We start from the raw sequence: 19,796 nt of genomic DNA, 5'->3' as shown, positions 1-19,796 counted from the left end.
GAGGATTATAAATCATGCTGCTATAAAGATACATGCACACGCATTTTTATTGCAGCACTATTCACAATAGCAAATACTTGGAACCAACCCAAATGTCCATCAATGATAGACTGAATTAAGAAAATGTGGCACATATACACCATGGAATACTATGCAGCCATAAAAAAGGATGAGTTCATGTCCTTTGTAGGGACATGGATGAAGCTGGAAACCATCATTCTGAGCAAACTATTGCAAGGACAAAAAACCAAACACTGCATGTTCTCAGTCATAGGTGGGAATTGAACAATGAGAACACTTGGGCACGGGAAGGGGAACATCACACACCGGGGCCTGTCATGGGGTGGGGGGAGGCAGAAGGATAGCATTAGGAGATATACCTAATGTAAATGACGAGTTAACAGGTGCAGCACACCAGCATGGCGCATGTATACGTATGTAACAAACCTGCACGTTGTGCACATGTACCCTAGAACTTAAAGTATAATTTAAAAAATGGTAAAAAAAAATTAAAAAACAATTATGCTACTTCTCTTATTAAAATACTCATGGGGTACCCATACTCCCAAGTATGCCTCATAAAAGCCTTCAAAAAATATTTATTCACCCACTTCTTAGAGTACCTATTGTGTGCTATTGATATAACAGTGAACAGAACAGACAGAAATCCCTGCCTTCATAGGGCTTCCATTCTAATAACCTCCTCTGAAACTTTTAACTCACTCACAGAAATAAAAAGTGTTCAGGTATAAATTATGTTATTGCTACAAGCTCCTTAATACCCATGCCAACTTTACCTATTGCAATATCCTAACATGAAGTAAAGAGTTGCAGCAAATGGCTCTGTTGTGACATAGTAATATATGTTCTTCTATATTATTATAGGTTTGTTTATTAGATCTCAGAGTGCTTAATTATGTTTCTTGGGTAAACAAGAAATTATGGCATCAAATTCCCTAGGAACTAACATAAAAACAGTGCCGTTACCCTGGAGAATGATGTAGAAAGGGGAGAGGGCTTCAGCTTAAAAGCAGATTGTTGCGATGTCTGGGCCAGCTGATTCACTGCTCTTCAAGTCACAGGCCCTCTCCATATTCATTCTATTTTCACTACTCAGCAGGAACTCAGCCAAAGTATTACTGAATTTCCCACTTCTCAGCATGAAGAAACATTTACCATTTGCTGGAATTCTGATTGTCAGAACAAAACCTCTCCTTGCCACTGGAGTCACTGCAAATAGAGTTGAACCTGCTGATACAGATAGACTCCCCATTGAGTTTGTGGAAATACTTATACGGCTGCTGTCACCCTCACTCAAAATGTGGGATAAAGGAAAATTTCGTACATTGCTGTTTTGTTGCATTCATTGCCTTTCCTCTCTGCAATGGATTGTGATTTGGTAACAGAGCAAAACACCAGAGCCAGGCATGAGAGCACCATCTTGAATTTAATGTGGACCATTCTTTTGGGGTCCTGGTACGGCCTTCTGAGGGTACCCTCATTCATTGTCTGGCTATACCTAAACTTTTGGAAGAGGTCTGACCCTCCTCCTTTCAATGACTGGGCACTTCCCACAGCTGAATCCAACCAGTTGCACAATCCCCCACCCCTAGTGGAGAAGAACCAAACCTGGATCCCCACCCCTGCCCAAATAAATGGTTGCTTATCAGCAAGTTGGACACTTCTTCCCCTTGGGGATACTTTAAAAAAGTCTGGCCTCATCTCTTAGAACAATTTGCTTGGAGAAAATGGTCTAATTAGTTAATGAAGATTTTGACAAAGGCACATATCTCAGCACAGTGCCTGAACTTGGGAAAATTATCTATATTACTTTTAAACATGCTTAGAAAAACAAAAGTTCAAGCCAAAAATTGACACATCACCATCCTTTATTTTATAATTATGTTCCATGTTTGATTTTCACAAAAGCAATGCTCTTTTAGGAGTTTTAACTCTCAATTGTTTAATTGTTTTTTATAAATATAACAATTTCTCCCAAAGGTATCTATGATTTTCTCCCCTTTCACTGCCACAACCAGCCTATCTTTTGTTCTCTCTCTCTCTCTCTCCCTCCATTCTCTCTTTCTCTCTCTCTGTGATCATTTTTCTTGGTGGCTACTTTTTTGTTTTGTTATGGGAAACAGTTTTACAGAATTATTTTTCTCCAGGAAACAGGTTCAAATTTATTCATATATCAAATACAGCTATTAGGATTATTTATATTAGTCTACTGGAAACCAAAGTGCCCTTCAACAAAGCTGTGTAATAGGTGTGGTTGGGGGGAGAGGGTTTCCTCAATCAAATTTAACTGAGTTAAAGTTAAACTAGTATCTTCACACCAGGACTTACCAGCACCTTAAATAATGCTAACATCTATTAAGAATCCCGGAGAACAGCCAATAGCATGTAGTGTCTCTTAATTTTATTTGGCTAAATAGCTCATTTTTATCAAGGGCATCTTATAGAGCGAAAATGTCTTCAGAAAAATGGAATTAATTTCTTATCATATCATATCACACTATATCAAGTCATTAACCCAGTATACCCTTGTTGTTTTCCACTAAGTGAGAGCAATCAAGAGAGAACAGTCACTAGTCCTTATCCACGCTTGGGTCTGGCCTCATTCCCTTGAGTTCAGTATGATTTCCCATAGCACTGGCCTTGGTTCTTTCAATCCACTGTGACTTCAGTGTGACCTTTGGAACCCCACACTGCAGTGCAGCAGTATCTTCAGGTGGAGGTTTTCTGAACCTCTTCAGGTGAGCATCACCTCAAATGGCAATAATTTGGTTTACTCGGAGCTTTTGAGTAAATTCTAATATTGGCAGTCTTAGTTTTAAACAAAAATAAGTGTTGGATATCTGTGTTTTTTCTCTTTCAAACATAATGCTATGATATGACCTTTGGAAAAAGCACTTCCTGCTATAGACACTTTCTATCTGCAATGTGTACACACACACACACACACACACACACACACACACCCCAAACCACATATACTAAACTAACAAAATTAAAATAATCATTTATTGCCACTTAAATGTTATTTTACATGAAGGAAAAAACTCTACTACACATTCTATTTCTAAAATCAGTATCTGTTTGTGGTAGAAAGCCCTTATCAAAATGCACAAAAACCATCCAGGAGTTTTGAACTGCAAGGGACTGGAATGTTAACATGAGCCCCACTGAGGATGGGACAATATGAGATTTGATCCTGTGATTTTCATTTCAGGAACCGCTGTGGTAAAATCATTGTAATAGCTGATACTATGTACTGGGCACAATGATAAGAATTTAACTTTGAATATTTACTACACTCCTACGAGGCAAGTACTATTATCACTCCCTCTTTGGGTGAGGAAACTGAGGCTTAGAGAGCTAAAGTAACTGGCTAAAGTCACACAGTTAGCACAAAGGAGTCTTGATTCTGGATTCACACACATGCAGTCTGAATTCAGACCCTTCCTCCTATCCTCCTGTATTTAAAATAATCTTGTACCAAAATGCAGAGTAAGTTTTAATAACTACCAATAATAAATTAAAAGAGTCAAGTCAAAATTGTATCTCATTTATATTATTAACATTTAGGTATATACCTGTGTCATATACTGGATTATTGAATACCCTTGAATAATCAATAATTTTGAAGCAATAATCTTGCTTCCCTGTAAACAAAAGTAAGTCATCCCCTAACCCCACTTTAAAATAGTTTGTGGCAATGGCTCAGGAAGTAACTACATTAAGGTCCTGATTTAAAGAGTTCTCTTAAATAACTGCTTTCATCTTTTCCCTCCCTTCTGCCAGACTGGAATATTAACAAGTATTCCAAAACTCTAGGCCAGTGGAGTCTAGCCAGGCAAGCTCCAGGACTCTTTAACTTGGTGGTTCTCAATCCTGGCTGCATATGGGAACCACATAGATAGCTTTTAAAACTCTTAGTGCTCAATTTGTACCCCAGGTCACTTAAAGCAGAATCTATGAGGGTAGGACTAAGCCTTCAGGAATTGTTTAAGCTCTTCAGATAATTTTACTGTACTGGAGTTTGAAAACTACTGTCTTCATCTCTCCAATCCTCTCGTTCTTCATCTTCCTTGAGCTATCTGCAACTCCTCACAATCCTTGGAAGCTGGCCAGATTCAATTCTGGCTCTGTCCCCGTATGACTTGGACACTTTATTTCAGTTTTCCGTTTAAAAAAATGGAAATAATAACACTCACTTCACAGGGCAATTGTAAGAATAAAAATAAATCATACATGTGAAAGCAGCCAGCACAGTGCTGACACATAGTAGGTGCTCATTCAGTATCAATTTCCATCCCTTTCCTCAGATAAAGACATTTAGGAACTATCTAGAAGATTTGCAAGTGCCGGGAAAATTTAGTAGCAGCATGCTTTCCCAACTAGGGAATTTATTTGCCTCTCTAAGACACAAAAGCCTTATAGTGAGGCTACATTAATAAGAGCCCTTCCTTTTGTAGAAATACAATTTAGCAACTTTAACCCAACCAAAAAATTACTTTCATGCCATGTGCGTTAGATGTAGTGTCGTCTAAGGTGGTAATCTATTCTTAAACTCTTCAAGGTATATTTCATATTAAAAACTAGAATGATTAAGCCCATTATCTCCATTTTTTATTTTTTTGAGATGGAGTCTCGCTCTGTCACCCAGCCTGGAGTGCAGTGGCGCCATCCCAGGTCACTGCAAACTCCACCTCCTGGGTTCAAGTGATCTCCCACCTCAGCCTCCTGAGTAGCTGGGATTACAGAAGCATCCCACCATGCCTGGATAATTTTTGTATTTTTAGTAGAAATGGGGTTTCACCATGGTGGCCAGGCTGGTCTCGAACTCCTGACCTCAAGTGATCTGCCCATCTTGGCCTCACAAAGTGCTGGGATTACAGGTGTGAGCCACCAAGCCTGTCCCCATTACCTACATTTTTAAAGACCCAGATTCTCCAAGGACTTTACCTCAAGAAAGTGAGAATGCTGAATTATCTATGGCTTCCATTTTTTCATCACACAGAGCAAAGAATGCAGGGGACAGGAAGTTTGCAGTCTGAGAAGCTATTTAGAAGGAGCTGAGTTGATCCTGCCTGAACCAAACTGCTACTAGTCTGGTATGGAAAGATGACCCAACCAGAATTTCCAGATCCCCAGAGGCATATGCATCCATAGAAAACAGATAAACCATGTAGTTTTGCTACCTTCCATGCAACCTGAAGCTGTTTTCTCCCACTGGTGGTTACCAATCCTGGGTGCACATCAGATTGCTTGGGGAGCTTTGAAAAGTACTGATGCCCAAGCCTTATCCCCAGGAGTCTCTGAAGTAATTGATCACCCTGGAGTGGAGCTGAAACATCAGTATGTTTGTAATGCCCAGTTATCCTAATGTGTGGCCAGGCTTGAAAACCACTGGCTTTGGGACTAAGTTTCTTTTGAGAACAATTTGGTCTATACTTAGCTTTAGAAGGATGCTGAGGTGGCCAACCTGCTCCCTGTTCCTGTTTTCTGGGAATGCCCAACCCTCAGCCATGTGCTGAGATTGTAGAAACACAATTTAGCAAACCTAACCCATGGTATGAGAGAAAATTACTCTCATACCATGGGCATTAGATGTAGTGTTGTCTAAGATGATAATCTATTCTTAAACTAAGAATAGATCTAAGACAGGATCTTAGTGGTAAGGTCTGTGACAGGAAAACGAGCCCGTGGACATCTACTTTTGGGAGAGGGGGTGGTCTTATGAAAAAAACCATGGGCTTGGGGCACATCACAGAGCTAAGCTATTACTAGCTGTGAAATCCTAAGTAAATAATCTGTTCTAGCACTCAGGGTTTGGTTTTCTTTCTTCCTTTTTTAAAATGAGAATAGTAACTGCCTTCCACGGTTGTGGTGAGGATTTTAAAGGAAATATAAATGGGAATATGCATATGCAGTACCCTTATGCCATTGCACAGTACACAATGCCCAGAATGTTGTAGGTATTTGATATATAGCCATCATTGTTACACAGCACAGGAAGACAAAAGGTCATCACTGCTGCCTCGTGATGGCGCCCTCCCTGGTGGATCTTCTTATTACAATATGGAAAAGTCACATAATTCCCCACATGATGGGTTTTATTACATGAAAGATCTCACCACACAATGAAGAGATTAACTTAATGAATTTATTTGTGAATGTTTGGCAGAGAATACACCACTTCGATTCACAAAAGACCAGTTATTTAAAATCTGCATTTGTGGAAAAAAAATATATTGAATATATATTGAAATATATATATATTTCAATTCTGCTACCTGAGGAAGCCACTTTGCTGAAACTATGTGCCATTTTAAGCAAAGGAAAAATGGCTAGCCCACATTCTAAACCATTTAGGCAATGCAAAAATATGGTGGTTCATCCAGTCACTTTGGTTTTGTTTTTGTTTTTAAGACGGAGTCTTGCTCTGTTGCCCAGGCTGGAGTGCAGTGGCATGATCTCGGCTCACTGCAACCTCTCAGGTTCAAGTGATTCTCCTGCCTCAGACTCTGTAGTAGCTGGGATTACAGGTGCAACATCACACCCAGATAATTTTTTGTATTTTTAGTAGACACGGGGTTTCACCATGTTGGCCAGGCCGATCTCGAACTCCTGACCACGGTGATCCACCCACCTTGGCCCCTCAGAGTACTGGGATTACAGGCATGAGCCACCACGCTCAGCCCATTCAATCACTTTGAGTAATACCTAACCTCAAGTACAAAGAGTGCTGGAAATCCCAGTGGGAAGTATGCCTTAGATAACCAACCAAGATGGAAGGAGTTCCAGTCCCTGAATTTTAATCTTGAAATCATTAGAAAACTGTCAAAGACACTTCTCATTCTTAAGACATGTTGCAATTATTATGCTGAGTCGTGGTAATTATTTGAGTCACTCATTGGAGGGCATTCCTGAGCCAGTGATTCCCTGGATTTTTTGGAGCTTCTTTGTGCTTTATTCCATAAATAACTCAATCCTGCCTATCAGTTTCCTGAGGATAGGGATGCAGTATATGCATCCCGAGAACTTAATCACAGTGTTAACTGGTGGTGAGAAATATTTCATGAATGAATAAACTACTCTACCTCACACTCAGTAACCTTCATAAATCTTCCTTTACTAAAGAATAAATGAATCACTTTGAATATACACAAGCTGGAAATGATGACTGGGATCTACAGATCCGAATATTTCTCTCTTTCTTCAGCAGTGTCTTGATATTTAGATTTTGCTGCCCGTTTGCTTGAGAAGAATGTCAGCAAGTTCCTTTCCTCTCAAGCTTTCAAGTTTGAGTCCTTTGTTTTACACAAATGCTAAAATCTTAGCTCACTTCTACTGGTCTCATGATAATATGGGGAGGCACTGAGACATAGCTTTTGAGCTTTCTTTCCCTGAACAAATAGGTGAAAGGGGAGGAGGAATTTAAATGAGGCTGGAAAAATCAGCTCTTTTTCAAACGATGGCTTCCTATCAAATGTCCTGTGACTTCATGATTTAATGCTAAGGATATAAAAATAGACTAAAAATGAACTCCCTCAAGGTGATGATCATCTTTAATCTTCTCATTTATAATGTGGTTATAAATTTTCTCATCATTATTGTGGTTCTTGTTTTCATTTTGTTTGTCTTGGCATGATTCTAGTTGTTTCAATGGAGAATCATATTTTGGAGATAATGCAAGCTAAGTCTTTTGCTGTATTTTTCTCAACAACGTGTGCATTTTCCCACTTGTGCATGAGAAGATTGGAAATGTAAGGCTATTCAGAAGCTCCTATGTCCTTTGTTCACACTAACAGTGGCCAATTTCAGAAGAAGCCTATAAAGACACATTTCTTCAAGGTGATAGAGCTCCTGCATAAAAAAGCTGGATCAAGTGGGATAGGCTTTGATCCAGTCCACAGTAAGTGACAACTGCCATCCTTCAATCAACTCAGGTAAAAGACAGTTGCAGAGAGAACACTTACCAGAGTCTTCACTTAAAAGATAGTGCAGGATCCCTCCCACACCCCAACAACGTGCTTGATATTGGTACATGGAGCTTGATCTCATTCCCAGGCAGAATACAAGTGCGAAAGAAAAGTGGTTACAGTGAGGACTACTTAGAATCAGTCTTTAACCGTTGGCAATGACCTTCAGAGAAAAGAGGACAGACCTGCCCCCTGCTAACTTTGGGTATTCATCTCTTTGTGCCTCAGTTTCCTAATCTGTGAAATAGAAATAATAGTACCTCCCTTAGAGGGTTGTTGTGAGGATTCAATGACATAATACATGTTAAGGACCTAATGTTGTCCCTGATATTTGTAGATATGCAATACATGTTAAAATATCTGTGGTTGTGCTGGGCGTGGTGGCTCACGCCTGTAATCCCAGCACTTTGGGAGGCTGAGACAGGCAGATCACGAGGTCAGGGGATTGAGACCATCCTGGCTAACACAGTGAAACCCCGTCTGTACTAAAAATACAAAAAATTAGCCGGATGTGGTGGCGGGCACCTGTAGTCCCAGCTACTCGGGAGGCTGAGGCAGGAGAATGGCGTGAACCTGGAAGGCGGAGCTTGCAGTGAGCCGAGATGGTGCCACTGCACTCCAGCCTGTCGAGGGAGACTCCATCTCAAAAAAAAAAAAAAAAAATCTGTTGTTAAAAGCCTGTATTAGGGAGATCAGAAGTCATCATTTCTTGAAGTTAATTACTCAATAACTTACAATACATATAATATTTTGCTTTGGTAAAAGAATCATAAGCTTTCTAAAATGTCTTCAGACCTCAGAGCTGGTCCAGTCTCTTCTGAGGAATCCTCTGGATGAACATTTTATCCGTAGTCCCCTAAAATAGGACACACAACAATGTCATTGCAAGCCAGCTGGCATCTAAATACACAAACTCTTTCTACAGCAGGTAGTGGAGTTTAGAAGCAGAGCCACATCTACAGAGCCAACACTACCGTGCACACTGGAGGAGCAATCAGCTATTTGCATGGAGGGATGACTATGGTACCATACCTTTTCATTCAGTGATCACTTCAGGAAAGTAAGGTGACAGAGATGCCCTGGGGAATCTGCTAAGAAGTAAGTCACTGACTAGTCACTATCATTAGCAATCATGGCTGTTAGCGGTGCCGAAGCTCCGGACCACTCCTCTGGTGAGAGCCAACATTTCCTCAGCTTCCATCATGGATGGCCCACCCACAAAACTTGACTGGGTTCACAAATCCCCTTGGGGCAATAAATAAGGTCGTTTCTAGGAAAAAAAATGGCTGCAGGTGCAAGAGTCACTTTGCTATAGATGTGCAAGAAATCAAGGTGAGGTCCCCAGAGCAATTTTCTGGTGCTGGAGCTCCAGGACATCCCCTTAGATATTCCTGAAACCACATAAGCAGTTCTTTAATGAAGTGGTTGTTGGTGGTTTCTTGATTGAGACATACTTGCAGAACTTCCTAAATACTCAGATCCCCATGTCCCAACACCCATCTCACCCAATAGGTTAGAAAGGGAAATCATTAAATTTATTGGACGTATCTATGAAATCATGTCTACGTGAATAAAACTAAACAAAAGTGTTTTGCCAAACAGCCACAGATTTTCCACTTAAAAATTCTTTAATATGGCCAGGCACATTGGCTCACACCTGTAATCCCAGCACTTTGGGAAGCCAAGGCGGGAGGATCATGAGGTCAGGAGATCGAGACCATCCTGACTAACACAGAGAAACCCCGTCTCTATAAAAAATACAAAAAATTAGCCGGGTGTGGTGGTGGGTGCCTGTAGTCCCAGCTACTCGGGAGGCTGAGGCAGGAGAATGGCATGAACCCAGGAGGCAGAGCTTGCAGTGAGCCGAGATGGCGCCACTGCACTCCAGCCTGGGTGACAGAGCGAGACTCAAAAAAAAAAAAAATCTTTAATATAAAATCATTTAAGCATACAGAAATGTATAAATAATGATATAACAAATACCCATACTCTCAATACAGTTTAATAAAATCTTAATAATTTTTACATTTGCCTAAACATTTTTTGAAAGAAATTAACATAGAATTAAGTTACCCAGAAAATCCTCTCTATGATACTTCCCTCTCTTCCGTCTGGAAAAGTCATCCTCCAGAATTTGGTATTTATCATTGCTGTGCACTTATGTATGAAATTATTGCATTTGTATCCACAAAATATCTAATATTTCTGCATGTTTTGAAACAATATAAATTGTATTAGAAAGCATATATCTTGTTGTAACTTGTTTTACTTGCTCGCCATTATGCTCAGAATTGTTTGTAATAGCAAAGTGGAAGACAACCATCAATAGGAGAATGATTATATGTCTTTGGAATATTTGCATTATAAAATGCTATACAAATGTTAAAGTGGATGAAGGTTTTCAAATAACTAGCTTTATATTTTGCATGGAATTTCTTTTGCTATGCATTAGCAAACCTAATGTATGGCAAAAGTTTTTTTAAGGCATCTCTTAAAAACAAGATAGACCTGGATTTTTTCTTTCTTATCTAATCAAATAATCTCTATATTTTAAAAGCAAGTTGAAACCACTTGCAATTATTGTTATTCCTGATATTTTTGGACTTATTTCTACTGTTTAATTTTGTTTTGTGTTTGTCATTCTTTATTCTTTGCTTCTCTGTCTTCCTTTAGCCTTCTATTAAGTTGATACATTCTCTTCGTTTATTATTGTTCATTTGTTGACTTAGGTGCCTGCTGATATGGTTTGGATCTGTGTCCCATCCCACATCTCATGTCCAGTTGTAAACTCCAATGTTGGCCTGGCGGGAGGTGATTTGATCATGTGGGTGGATGTCCCCCTTGGTACTGTTCTCATGATATAGAGTGATTCCTCATGAGATCCGGTCATTTAAAAGTGTGCGGCACCTCCTTCTGTTTCCCGCTGCTCTGGCAATATGAAGTGCTGGCTCCTCCTTCACCTTCTGCCATGACTGTAAGTTTCCCGAGGCCTCCCCAGAATAAGCCACTATGCTTCCTGTACAGCCCGAAGAACTGTGGGCCAATTAAACCTCTTTTCTTTATAAATTACTCAGTCTCAGGTAGTTCTTTATAGCAATGCAAGAACAGACTAATACACTTGGCTCAGTCAGCTTGGGCTGCTATGACAAAGTACTGTGACTGAGTGGGTTACAAACAACAGAAATTTATTTCTTGCAGTTCTAGAGGCTGGAAGTCCAAGATTAGGTTTCCAGCACAGTTGGCTTCTAGGGAGCGCCCTCTTCCTCTTCCAGGTTGCAGACTGCTGACTTCTTGTTGTGCCCTCATATGGTAAAAACAGAGCAAGCTAGCTCTCTGGGGTCTCTTTCATAAGGTCTCTAATCCCATTTGTGAGGGCTCCATCCTCATGACCTGATTACCTCCCAAAGGCTCCACCTCCAAACATCATCACATTGTGTAGGAGTTCAGTCAGGATGGTGGGAAAAATTGTAAAATAAACCTTCTTGAAAGGCCAGAAGGTTTTAGCAAAAGCCTCAGGATAGAGTTATAGCTGAAGGCAGCCTAGTCCTCTTTGAGCTATAGCAAGGGTAATTAACATTGGAATGTAGAGGAGTCTATCTAAATAGCTTGTTTAATCATGTGGTCCTAAGACTAACCTTTGCCATCAGCAGGTGCATGATTGCTTTCTACTTGGGGGGTTGGCAATGGTAATTACCTTCTAGTGGTGTTTACTTGAGACTTTTGTCATTTAATGTGTGCTGAATAAATGCTAAGAAGGCCAGTGAGTCGGGCCAGGCTGCGGTTGCCACTGTTCACAGCACTCTCCTTGGGGTCTTTAAGTGGCCCAGACTCTCATCTGGACTGACAAGCATAATATCTGTGTCAGTGTATGTTATTCATCTGTCGTTGGATCAAGGTCTGCGGGATGGACCCCTGCAACATTGGGGATTGGATTTTAACATATGAATTTGGTGGGAACACAAATATTCAGTGAATAACAATGCTATTATGTTTCCATTATTTTACTGATGATCCTTTGTGTTAAAAAGTTACAAAAATTACATAGTTCTGACCAAAGACAAGATAGATCTTAGCACTCCTTAGGTCCATATTGAAATATCCCGCCTTCCATCTATAGCTTCTCTTTCCTATTTTAACACAAAAGTTGGATGTTATTTTATGGTCACTAGTCACTCAAATTTACCAACATGTTTTATTTACTGATGTGCTCACCCCTAATTCCTGTGTCTCATGCGTTCCTTGTGGGTTCACTTTTCTTCTTGTTGACATACTGCCCTTAACACTTTTTTTTTTTTTTTTTTTGAATGGAGTCTTGATCTGTGGCCCAGGCTGGAGTACAATGGTACAATCTCAGCTCACTGCAACCTCCGCCTCCCAGGTTCAAGCAATTCTCGTGCCTCAACTTCCTGAGTAGCTGGGACTACAGGCACATGCCACCACGCCTGGCTGATTTTTGTATTTTTAGTAGAGATGGGGTTTGTCACGTTGGCCAGGCTGGTCTTGAACTCCTGACCTCAGGTGATCTGCCCACCTCAGCCTCCCAAAGTGCTGAGATTACAGGTGTGAGCCATCGTGGCTGGCGTTAACACTTTTTTTAATGAAAGTCTGTCTGTGGGTGGTAAATTATCATTGTATACTTGAAAATGTTTTAATGTGCCTTCACTCATAAGCAATAATTTAGCTATTTTAACTATTACATATTGCTCTATTTTCCCTTAGCATATGGAAGATATTTTCTTCATTGTCTTCTGGCTTCTACTGTTACCAATGCAAATTTTGCTGTCAGTTGATTACTTGGAACTTCCCTGCACATAATCAGCTTCTCATAGCAAGCATTTAAGGTTTCCTCACCCTTGATGTAGCTTTAGGCAATGTCATACAATGTCTTTAGGTATGAATTTGTTTTTGTTTAGTTATGGCACTGGAGATGTACTTTCCATCTAAGAATCTGAGTCTTTCTTTACTTCTGGGAAATTATTACCTCTTTGTTGAAATATTGCTTTCTCACCACTTTCTCCATACCCTACTAAAATTTCTGAGAGAAGTAGTTTAAAGCAATTTGTCTATCTTCCATGCTTTTAAAATTTTATTGAGATATAATTCATAAACCATAAATTTTGCCCTTTTGAGGTATACATTTCGAGGGTTTTTACTACATTCATAATGTTTCACAATCATCACCACTGTTTAATTCCAGAATATTTTCATTACCCCTAAAAAGAACCTCATATCCATGAGAAGTCACTCTCCACTCTCTTTTCTCCCCAGCCCATGACAACCACTAATGTACTTTCTGTCTCTATGGATTAGCCCATTCTGGGTATTTTATGTAAATGGAATAATACAATATGTGACCTTTTGTGTCTGGCTTCTTTTACTTAGCAAAACGTTCTCTAGGTTCATCCATGTTGTAAAATGTATCAGTACTTCATTTATGTCACTCTATGATTAACTTTTCGAAAAACAGCCAAACTGTGTTCTAAAGTGGCTGCACCATTTTACATTCCCACCAGCAACATATGAGGGTACTAATTTCACCACATCTTCACCATCGCTTGTTATTTCATTTGTTTTTTTAATTATTATTATAGCATCCTAGTGCATGTGAAGTGGTATATCACTGTGGTTTTGATTTGTATTTCCTTAATGATTAATAATGTTGAATATCTTTTTCATATGTCATTTGTATATCTTCTTTGGAGAAATGTTTGTTGAAATCCTTTGCTACTTTTTAATTGGGTTGTCTTTTTATTGTTGAGTTGTAAGAATTCTTTACATATTCTGGATACAAGATCCTCATCAGATATGTGATTCGCAAATAATTTCTCTCTGTGAATTGTCTTTCCTCTTTCCTGATAGTGGTCTCCAAAGCACAAAAGTTTTTTATTTTACTGAAGTCCAATTACCTAATTTTTTTCTTGGTTGTTTGCACGTTGTTATATCTAAGAAACCACTGCCGAATCCAAGGTCATGAAGATTTACCTCTATGTTTTCTTCTAAGAATTTGGTTTTTTTTTTTTGAGACGGAGTCTTGCTCTGTTGCCCAGGCTGGAGTGCAGTGGTATGATCTTGGCTCACTGCAACCTCCGCCTCCTTGGTTCAAGTGTTTCTCCTGCCTCAGCCTCCCAAGTAGCTGGGATTACAGGCACCCATCACCATGCTCGGCTAATTTTTGTATTTTAGTAGAGATGAGGTTTCACTAAGTAGGTCAAGTTGGTCTTGAACTCCTGACCTCAAATGATCCACCTGCCTTGGCCTCCAAAAGTGCATGAGCCACTGAGCCCAGCCGTTTCCTTCTAAGAATTTCATGGTTCATGATCCTTCATTTTTTGATATGGTTCCCTCTCTATGCTATATTTGGTGTAAAGTCCTCAGGACTATCCTACAACATTAATTATCTTTTCCACTGTATTCTACCTTGAATTTATACTATCAACTGATAGTTTTTCATTTTTTAAAATTGCAATGACTATATGTTTGCTTCCTTTTTTAAAATTTCAGATTTTGAATCACTTCTTTTACATATCTCTGCTCTTCTTAGTTTTTGTACAATTTTTCTTTATTGTTTTTAGGATAATTTTTCCTCCATTTGGCTCTCTGAGTATCCTAAATACATTTTAAAGTGTTTGACAGCCTGCACCAAAAATTAACTCCTTCTGGAAGAAATTCATTTTCCAGTTGCCGATTTCTGTGGTACACTCTGCTGCTGGCACCAATTCTTCCTCCTGTACCTGTGCCCCTTGCTTTCTAACCTGCACTGCTCCTCCCCCTGGCAAGCTACACTTCTCTGCTTCTTGACTTTGCCTTTGGCCAGACCATTTTTTCACAGCAGCTGTGTCATTTTATGTTCCTAGAAGCAATATACCAGGGTTCACATTTCTCCACACTCACCAATACCTGCTATTTTCTGTTTGTGTTTTATAGTAGCCATCCTAATGGGTGTGAAGTGGCATCTCATTGTGGCTTTGATCTGCATTTCCCTAATGACTAGCATCTTTCTATGTGCTTATGGGCCCATTTGTAGATCTTCTCTGGAGAAATGTCTATTCCAGTCCTTTGGCCATTTTTGAATTGGTTTTTACTTTTGTTGTTGTTTTTGTTGCTGCTGCTGTTGAGCTGAGATATTAACCCCTTACCAAATATATAATTTGAAAATATTTTCTCATATTCTGTGAGTTGCCTTTTCACTGTATTCATGTGTCTTTTGATGTATAAAAAGTTTTTAATTTTAATGAAGTCCAATTTACCCATTGGTTCTTTTTTTGCCTGTGACATTTTGGTTAATTTCAAGTAGAAGATATTTGGGTTTTGGGTTCTTTCTCTCTCTCTTGCCTGTCTAGAGTTTTGTAGTTACTTCCACCTCATCCCTTAAACTTCCACTTCAGAGCCTTATAATGGCACTTTATGACTAATGCTCTATAATCATATTGGGATATTACAGATCCAATTCCAAAGCTAGCTCAGTCTGGCAGAAAAGCTTCCCCAGTGTCCTTCCATCTCTCTAGGCCAACAGCTTCCTGTTAATATTATTAAGCTGTAGCTTGGAGGAAACAGTTTGGCAGCAGTTGTTTTAGCCTGTCCACCCCATGCCCTGTATTCAGGTTATAGCCCTAGCTCTGATTCCCAGTGTCCCCTGGAGCAGTTTTAGTCCCTTTTGCTCCACAGGATTCAAGCTCCTTCCTGCCACTCCTTACTCAGGACATGGATCACAGCTGTCCCAGGGCTTCTGTAGTTCTCTTTTTTTTCTGGTTCTCAGAGTTGTTTGTCTCTGGCACCAGCTTTTTAAAAAGACATATTTTTTATTATAATTTTACCTACCTTTGCATGTGTTTGAGCAGAGGAGTGTTTGTCAAAAAATGAACTTACTCGACCATCTTGACCGGAATTCACAGCAAATGTTTTCATCTCCTAATGACTGAACTGGATCAGCCTACAGCAGACTGATTTGACTGCACTGGATCTAATCATGTAGGTGGTGTTGAAGAAATATAAAACCCTAAAATTCCAACTAAATCCATTCACTGGCTGTAAAATCAAAGGTTTTTAAAAGCTTCTATCTATTGGTGGTCATTCAGAGGAGCCATCTCTTCTACAGCTATGAGATGGTAAGGTGGAGCTGTGAGCAGGAGCCAGCATCCATGGGGAGGGGCCCCCATGGCACACAAGCCAGAGTGAGGCATCTGTGATGTTCCTGAGGCAGGAAGGGAAGTAGAGAGCTGAGCATTGCAATGAGGTGGTGAGCACATCTGCTAGTGAAAACATGATTCCAGCTCCTTCCGTACACCCCTCAGGATGTGGAGCACAGCTGCCCTGCAGCTTCTGTCCTGCAGTGTCAGTCTGCACACTGTGTAGTAGCAGTTACACAGGTTAATTATGTCTGGTGTGTTGAGAACTACCCGCTTCCACCTCTGACTATCTCTCAAGTCCTGTAGGGCAGAGGAGTGTGTTTTACTGCCCTGTAGGCTTTGGAGATGTTCAGAATGCAGAGCCTAAGACACTCCTTTTGAGACCACTTTGGATGGCTAAAGACAAGGTAGCTGTGATTCTGAGTCAGAGGCCTTGGGAACCCAGTGGCCATCCCTGGGTCCCCAGCAGAACAAGTGGGTCCCAGCACAGCTCTGCATATCCTTAGAGGTGACAAGGATGCCCTCAGAAGTCCCACCTGATCTAACAAGGCTATGACCTTGTCAGGAGGAAACACCATCACTTCACACTGGAGCTGCTTGGTTTAAAGCTGATTTCCTCCCGATACTCTGTAGTCCCAAGAGCATAATAACCTCAAGCAGAGAGGAGATGCGAGGGGCTTCCAGAGACTACAGAACAAGATCTACTCACTACTCAAAAGCAAGTTAGTAGCAGTGAAACAAATCCAAACTTTAAGATGAGCCTTTTTTTCTGAGGATGGTTCTCTTCTGTGTAGTTATAAACTAAATTGGAGGCTGCTCACTCACGCACCACGTACCCAGCTTAGAAACGTTAATGCATACCTAGTAAGTGCCTGTCACCTTGGCAGCACTGAGGGCAGAAAGGAATAAGACAGTCCTCATCATGGAAAAAGCCACCTATCAATGGACAACAGGACTTAGAAGCAAACCATTGTAGTGCACTGTTAATTCCACCTAGATAATTTTGACAGGACTACAAACAGAAATTAGCCAAGAGAAGAAGAGAATAAAGAGCATCCCAGGCAGTCACAGAGGCAAGGAAAGTTCAAGGGTTATTCAGCGGATGCAAAGTCCACTTGTTTGACTTGGGTGAGGGAGCTACAGAAATTGAAGTTACAAAAGCAGGCAGACATAAGTCATATTTCATCTAAAATGCCACTAATTGTAAAATGAACTATTATTTCACGTACAACCAAGAAAAAAAATGCTGCTAATTGAATTTTCACACACCATTGATTGCAAAACATCCCAATTTAAAATAGGTTAAAATGCAAGGCAATGTGCCTCTCAGAATGGATGAAATATGGTGATTCTCCAAATAAGAAATGTAAGGGTGAATTAACACTAAAAAAACTTTTTTTAATAGAAAGATACATTCAAACCAAATGTAGATATCATTTTTTCTGATCAAATCAGTAAAATATTGAAAATAATGTTTAGCATTAGCAAGGGGATCGTGCAATGGACAAATTCACGCTAAAACCATACATTAATATCATCTTTCTGGAAATAACTTTGGTAATAACGTGTCAGGAACCTAAATATTTATGCATTCTTTGAGCCAGTAATCTTACATAGAGGAATCTATGGTAAATCCATACTTACAGACTCAGAAGACTTATGTACAAGAATGTAAGGTCACTTATAAAAATGCATGTTATATAAATGCTAAATTATCAATAGATATATAAATAAACTGTGGCATAGTCATAGAAATGTTAGTCAACTACTGAAATATTTGTTAAAGTATTTAATAACATGAAGAAAATCTCATAATGTAGTGGTAAGTTTTAAAAGGAAGGAAACAAAACTCTATGTAAAGTATTAATCTAATTCAAATTTAGAGAAAAAGTATTTAATAAAGACTGGAAAGAGAGGTAATCTTGGTTAACCCTGAGTGGTAGCATTATTGGCGACATTTTTCCTTCTTATGTTTATTATTTTTTAAATTTTCTTCAATGACGGTATTTATCTTTTATAACCGTTCCTTACCCCAAACAGATGTGCTTTTCCAAATTCTGCTTGTTAAAATTAAATAAAAATTAAACTGTAGTTGAGAATGTAAGTACATGCATGGAGACAGAATGATCAATAAGTGCCCCTTATATTAAACAATAATTACACTCGATCCTCATGAATACTTATGATTTGCCAGTACATGTGAGATTGGGTCGAACAGAGGTCATACATGCCTTCCATATTTCTCAATAGTAGAGATTATTATGAGCATTATGTCAATACTGGGCTAAATTTACAAGCATTATTTCTAATTCTTATCTTCTCCCAAACAGATGAGAAAACAGACGTTCCAAGAAGCTGAAGAAGCACGTGAGGGCACACAATTTGAACACAGAAAAGCTGGGATTTAAACCTGGGCCTCAATCTCACCACAGACTCACACTACTTCCCTTGCACAATCTGCCTCTAAAAGGCAGATCCTTCCATAGCATGTCCAGATGAACATCAAAGAGGACCAAAATTCTATTCTTTCCATAGGTGAGTGGGGGAGATTGTGAACCAACTATAGAAATATTTATGTCCATTCCTAGAGGGACCTCACAAATGTGGGTGACAGAGACAAAGCTCTCTGATAACGTGAGTAGACTGGATAACTATGGGGCCATGTTCTCAGTTTATCAACTCAATTCCTGAGAAACCAGGCCTTTCCGTTGTCTGTGGTCACTAAGATAATGGTGCAATGTTGTTTACCCACCTGGCAACGTAAGGCGACACGTGGAGCTGGTGCTTGGGGCTGGGGAGCCATGAGAATGCCATTTGGTGCCTGTGAAGAGGAAAAAGAGGATAAGGAAAAGTAGGATTGTGGAAAGACCTGTTAGACAAGTAAATGTTCATCTGAAATGTTATCAAGTTGGGTTCTGAAAACAACGTTTAGAATCAGGTTAGGTAAGGTTGCAGGGTGGTGCATGTTCTGTGGTCCAGAAAAGCTGGGAGCATCGCCTTTGCCTTTGTGTGTGTGACAGTACTCAGTTCCTCTGGCTGGAAGGTTGATATGTTGGGACCAATGTGCCACTGAGCAATGCTACATTTTAGGATCACAGGGGAAGCTTTCTAAATAGGAAGTTGCCTGGGCGTCACCCCCACAGTACAAGGGTGGAGGCCCAGCACTGATGTTTTTAAAGCCCCTCATTCTAATGTGCATCTAGGATGGAACAGGATGGAGGACTATCTGAAGAAGGGGAAGTTCTGATTTAGAATGATGGAATCAGGGGTTTTGTCTCTGCTTTGTCCTTATAGGCTTTACTTGCTATTGGAACTCAAGCAATGAACTGGATCACTCTGAAGCTCAGGTCTTCATCTGCAAAATGAGGAGAATAACAACAATTATGTCAAAGTGTTCCAGTGAGGATTAAAGGAAGCAAAGTGTGTCCAGTGCTCAGGAACAATAGGAGACTTCACAAATGCTAGTTTAGTGGGGTTTCTTAGTTTCCCAGCAACTGGCAACAGAATTCCTATGAGGAAGGGGATTATCTTTGTTCTAATAAACCCTTTAATGGGTCACGAGGCAATGAAAAGTCAAACCTCAGGATGGGATCAATAAGGAGAGAGCAGAACAAAGGCACAAGGGGAGAACTGAGAGGTTCTGCCAAAAAATTTTACATTTTTTGTATATATGTATGTG

The 19,796-nt window shown here is 39.8% G+C and overlaps 1 protein-coding gene across 9 annotated transcripts in view; it reads right to left on the bottom strand.

The window, feature by feature from the left end:
* PDE1C (phosphodiesterase 1C) overlaps nt 1-19,796 on the bottom strand; it is a 573,061-nt gene that overhangs the window by 6,635 nt on the left and 546,630 nt on the right. For 6 of the 9 annotated variants that reach the window (XM_054494172.1, XM_054494173.1, XM_063667407.1 and 3 more), the window contains one exon: nt 18,870-18,938. In XM_054494172.1, coding sequence (XP_054350147.1) covers nt 18,870-18,938 — 69 coding nt within the window. Of the gene's footprint in view, nt 1-8,646; nt 8,848-16,978; nt 17,054-18,869; nt 18,939-19,796 lie in introns of those variants that run through there. The other 3 variants (XM_054494174.2, XM_054494177.2, XM_054494178.2) reach the window with 3 other exon arrangements.

This window comes from Pongo pygmaeus, chromosome 6, assembly GCF_028885625.2.
Source record: "Pongo pygmaeus isolate AG05252 chromosome 6, NHGRI_mPonPyg2-v2.0_pri, whole genome shotgun sequence".
Taxonomy (NCBI): Eukaryota; Metazoa; Chordata; class Mammalia; order Primates; family Hominidae; genus Pongo; species Pongo pygmaeus.
This window is presented reverse-complemented; position numbering and strand designations above follow the sequence as displayed.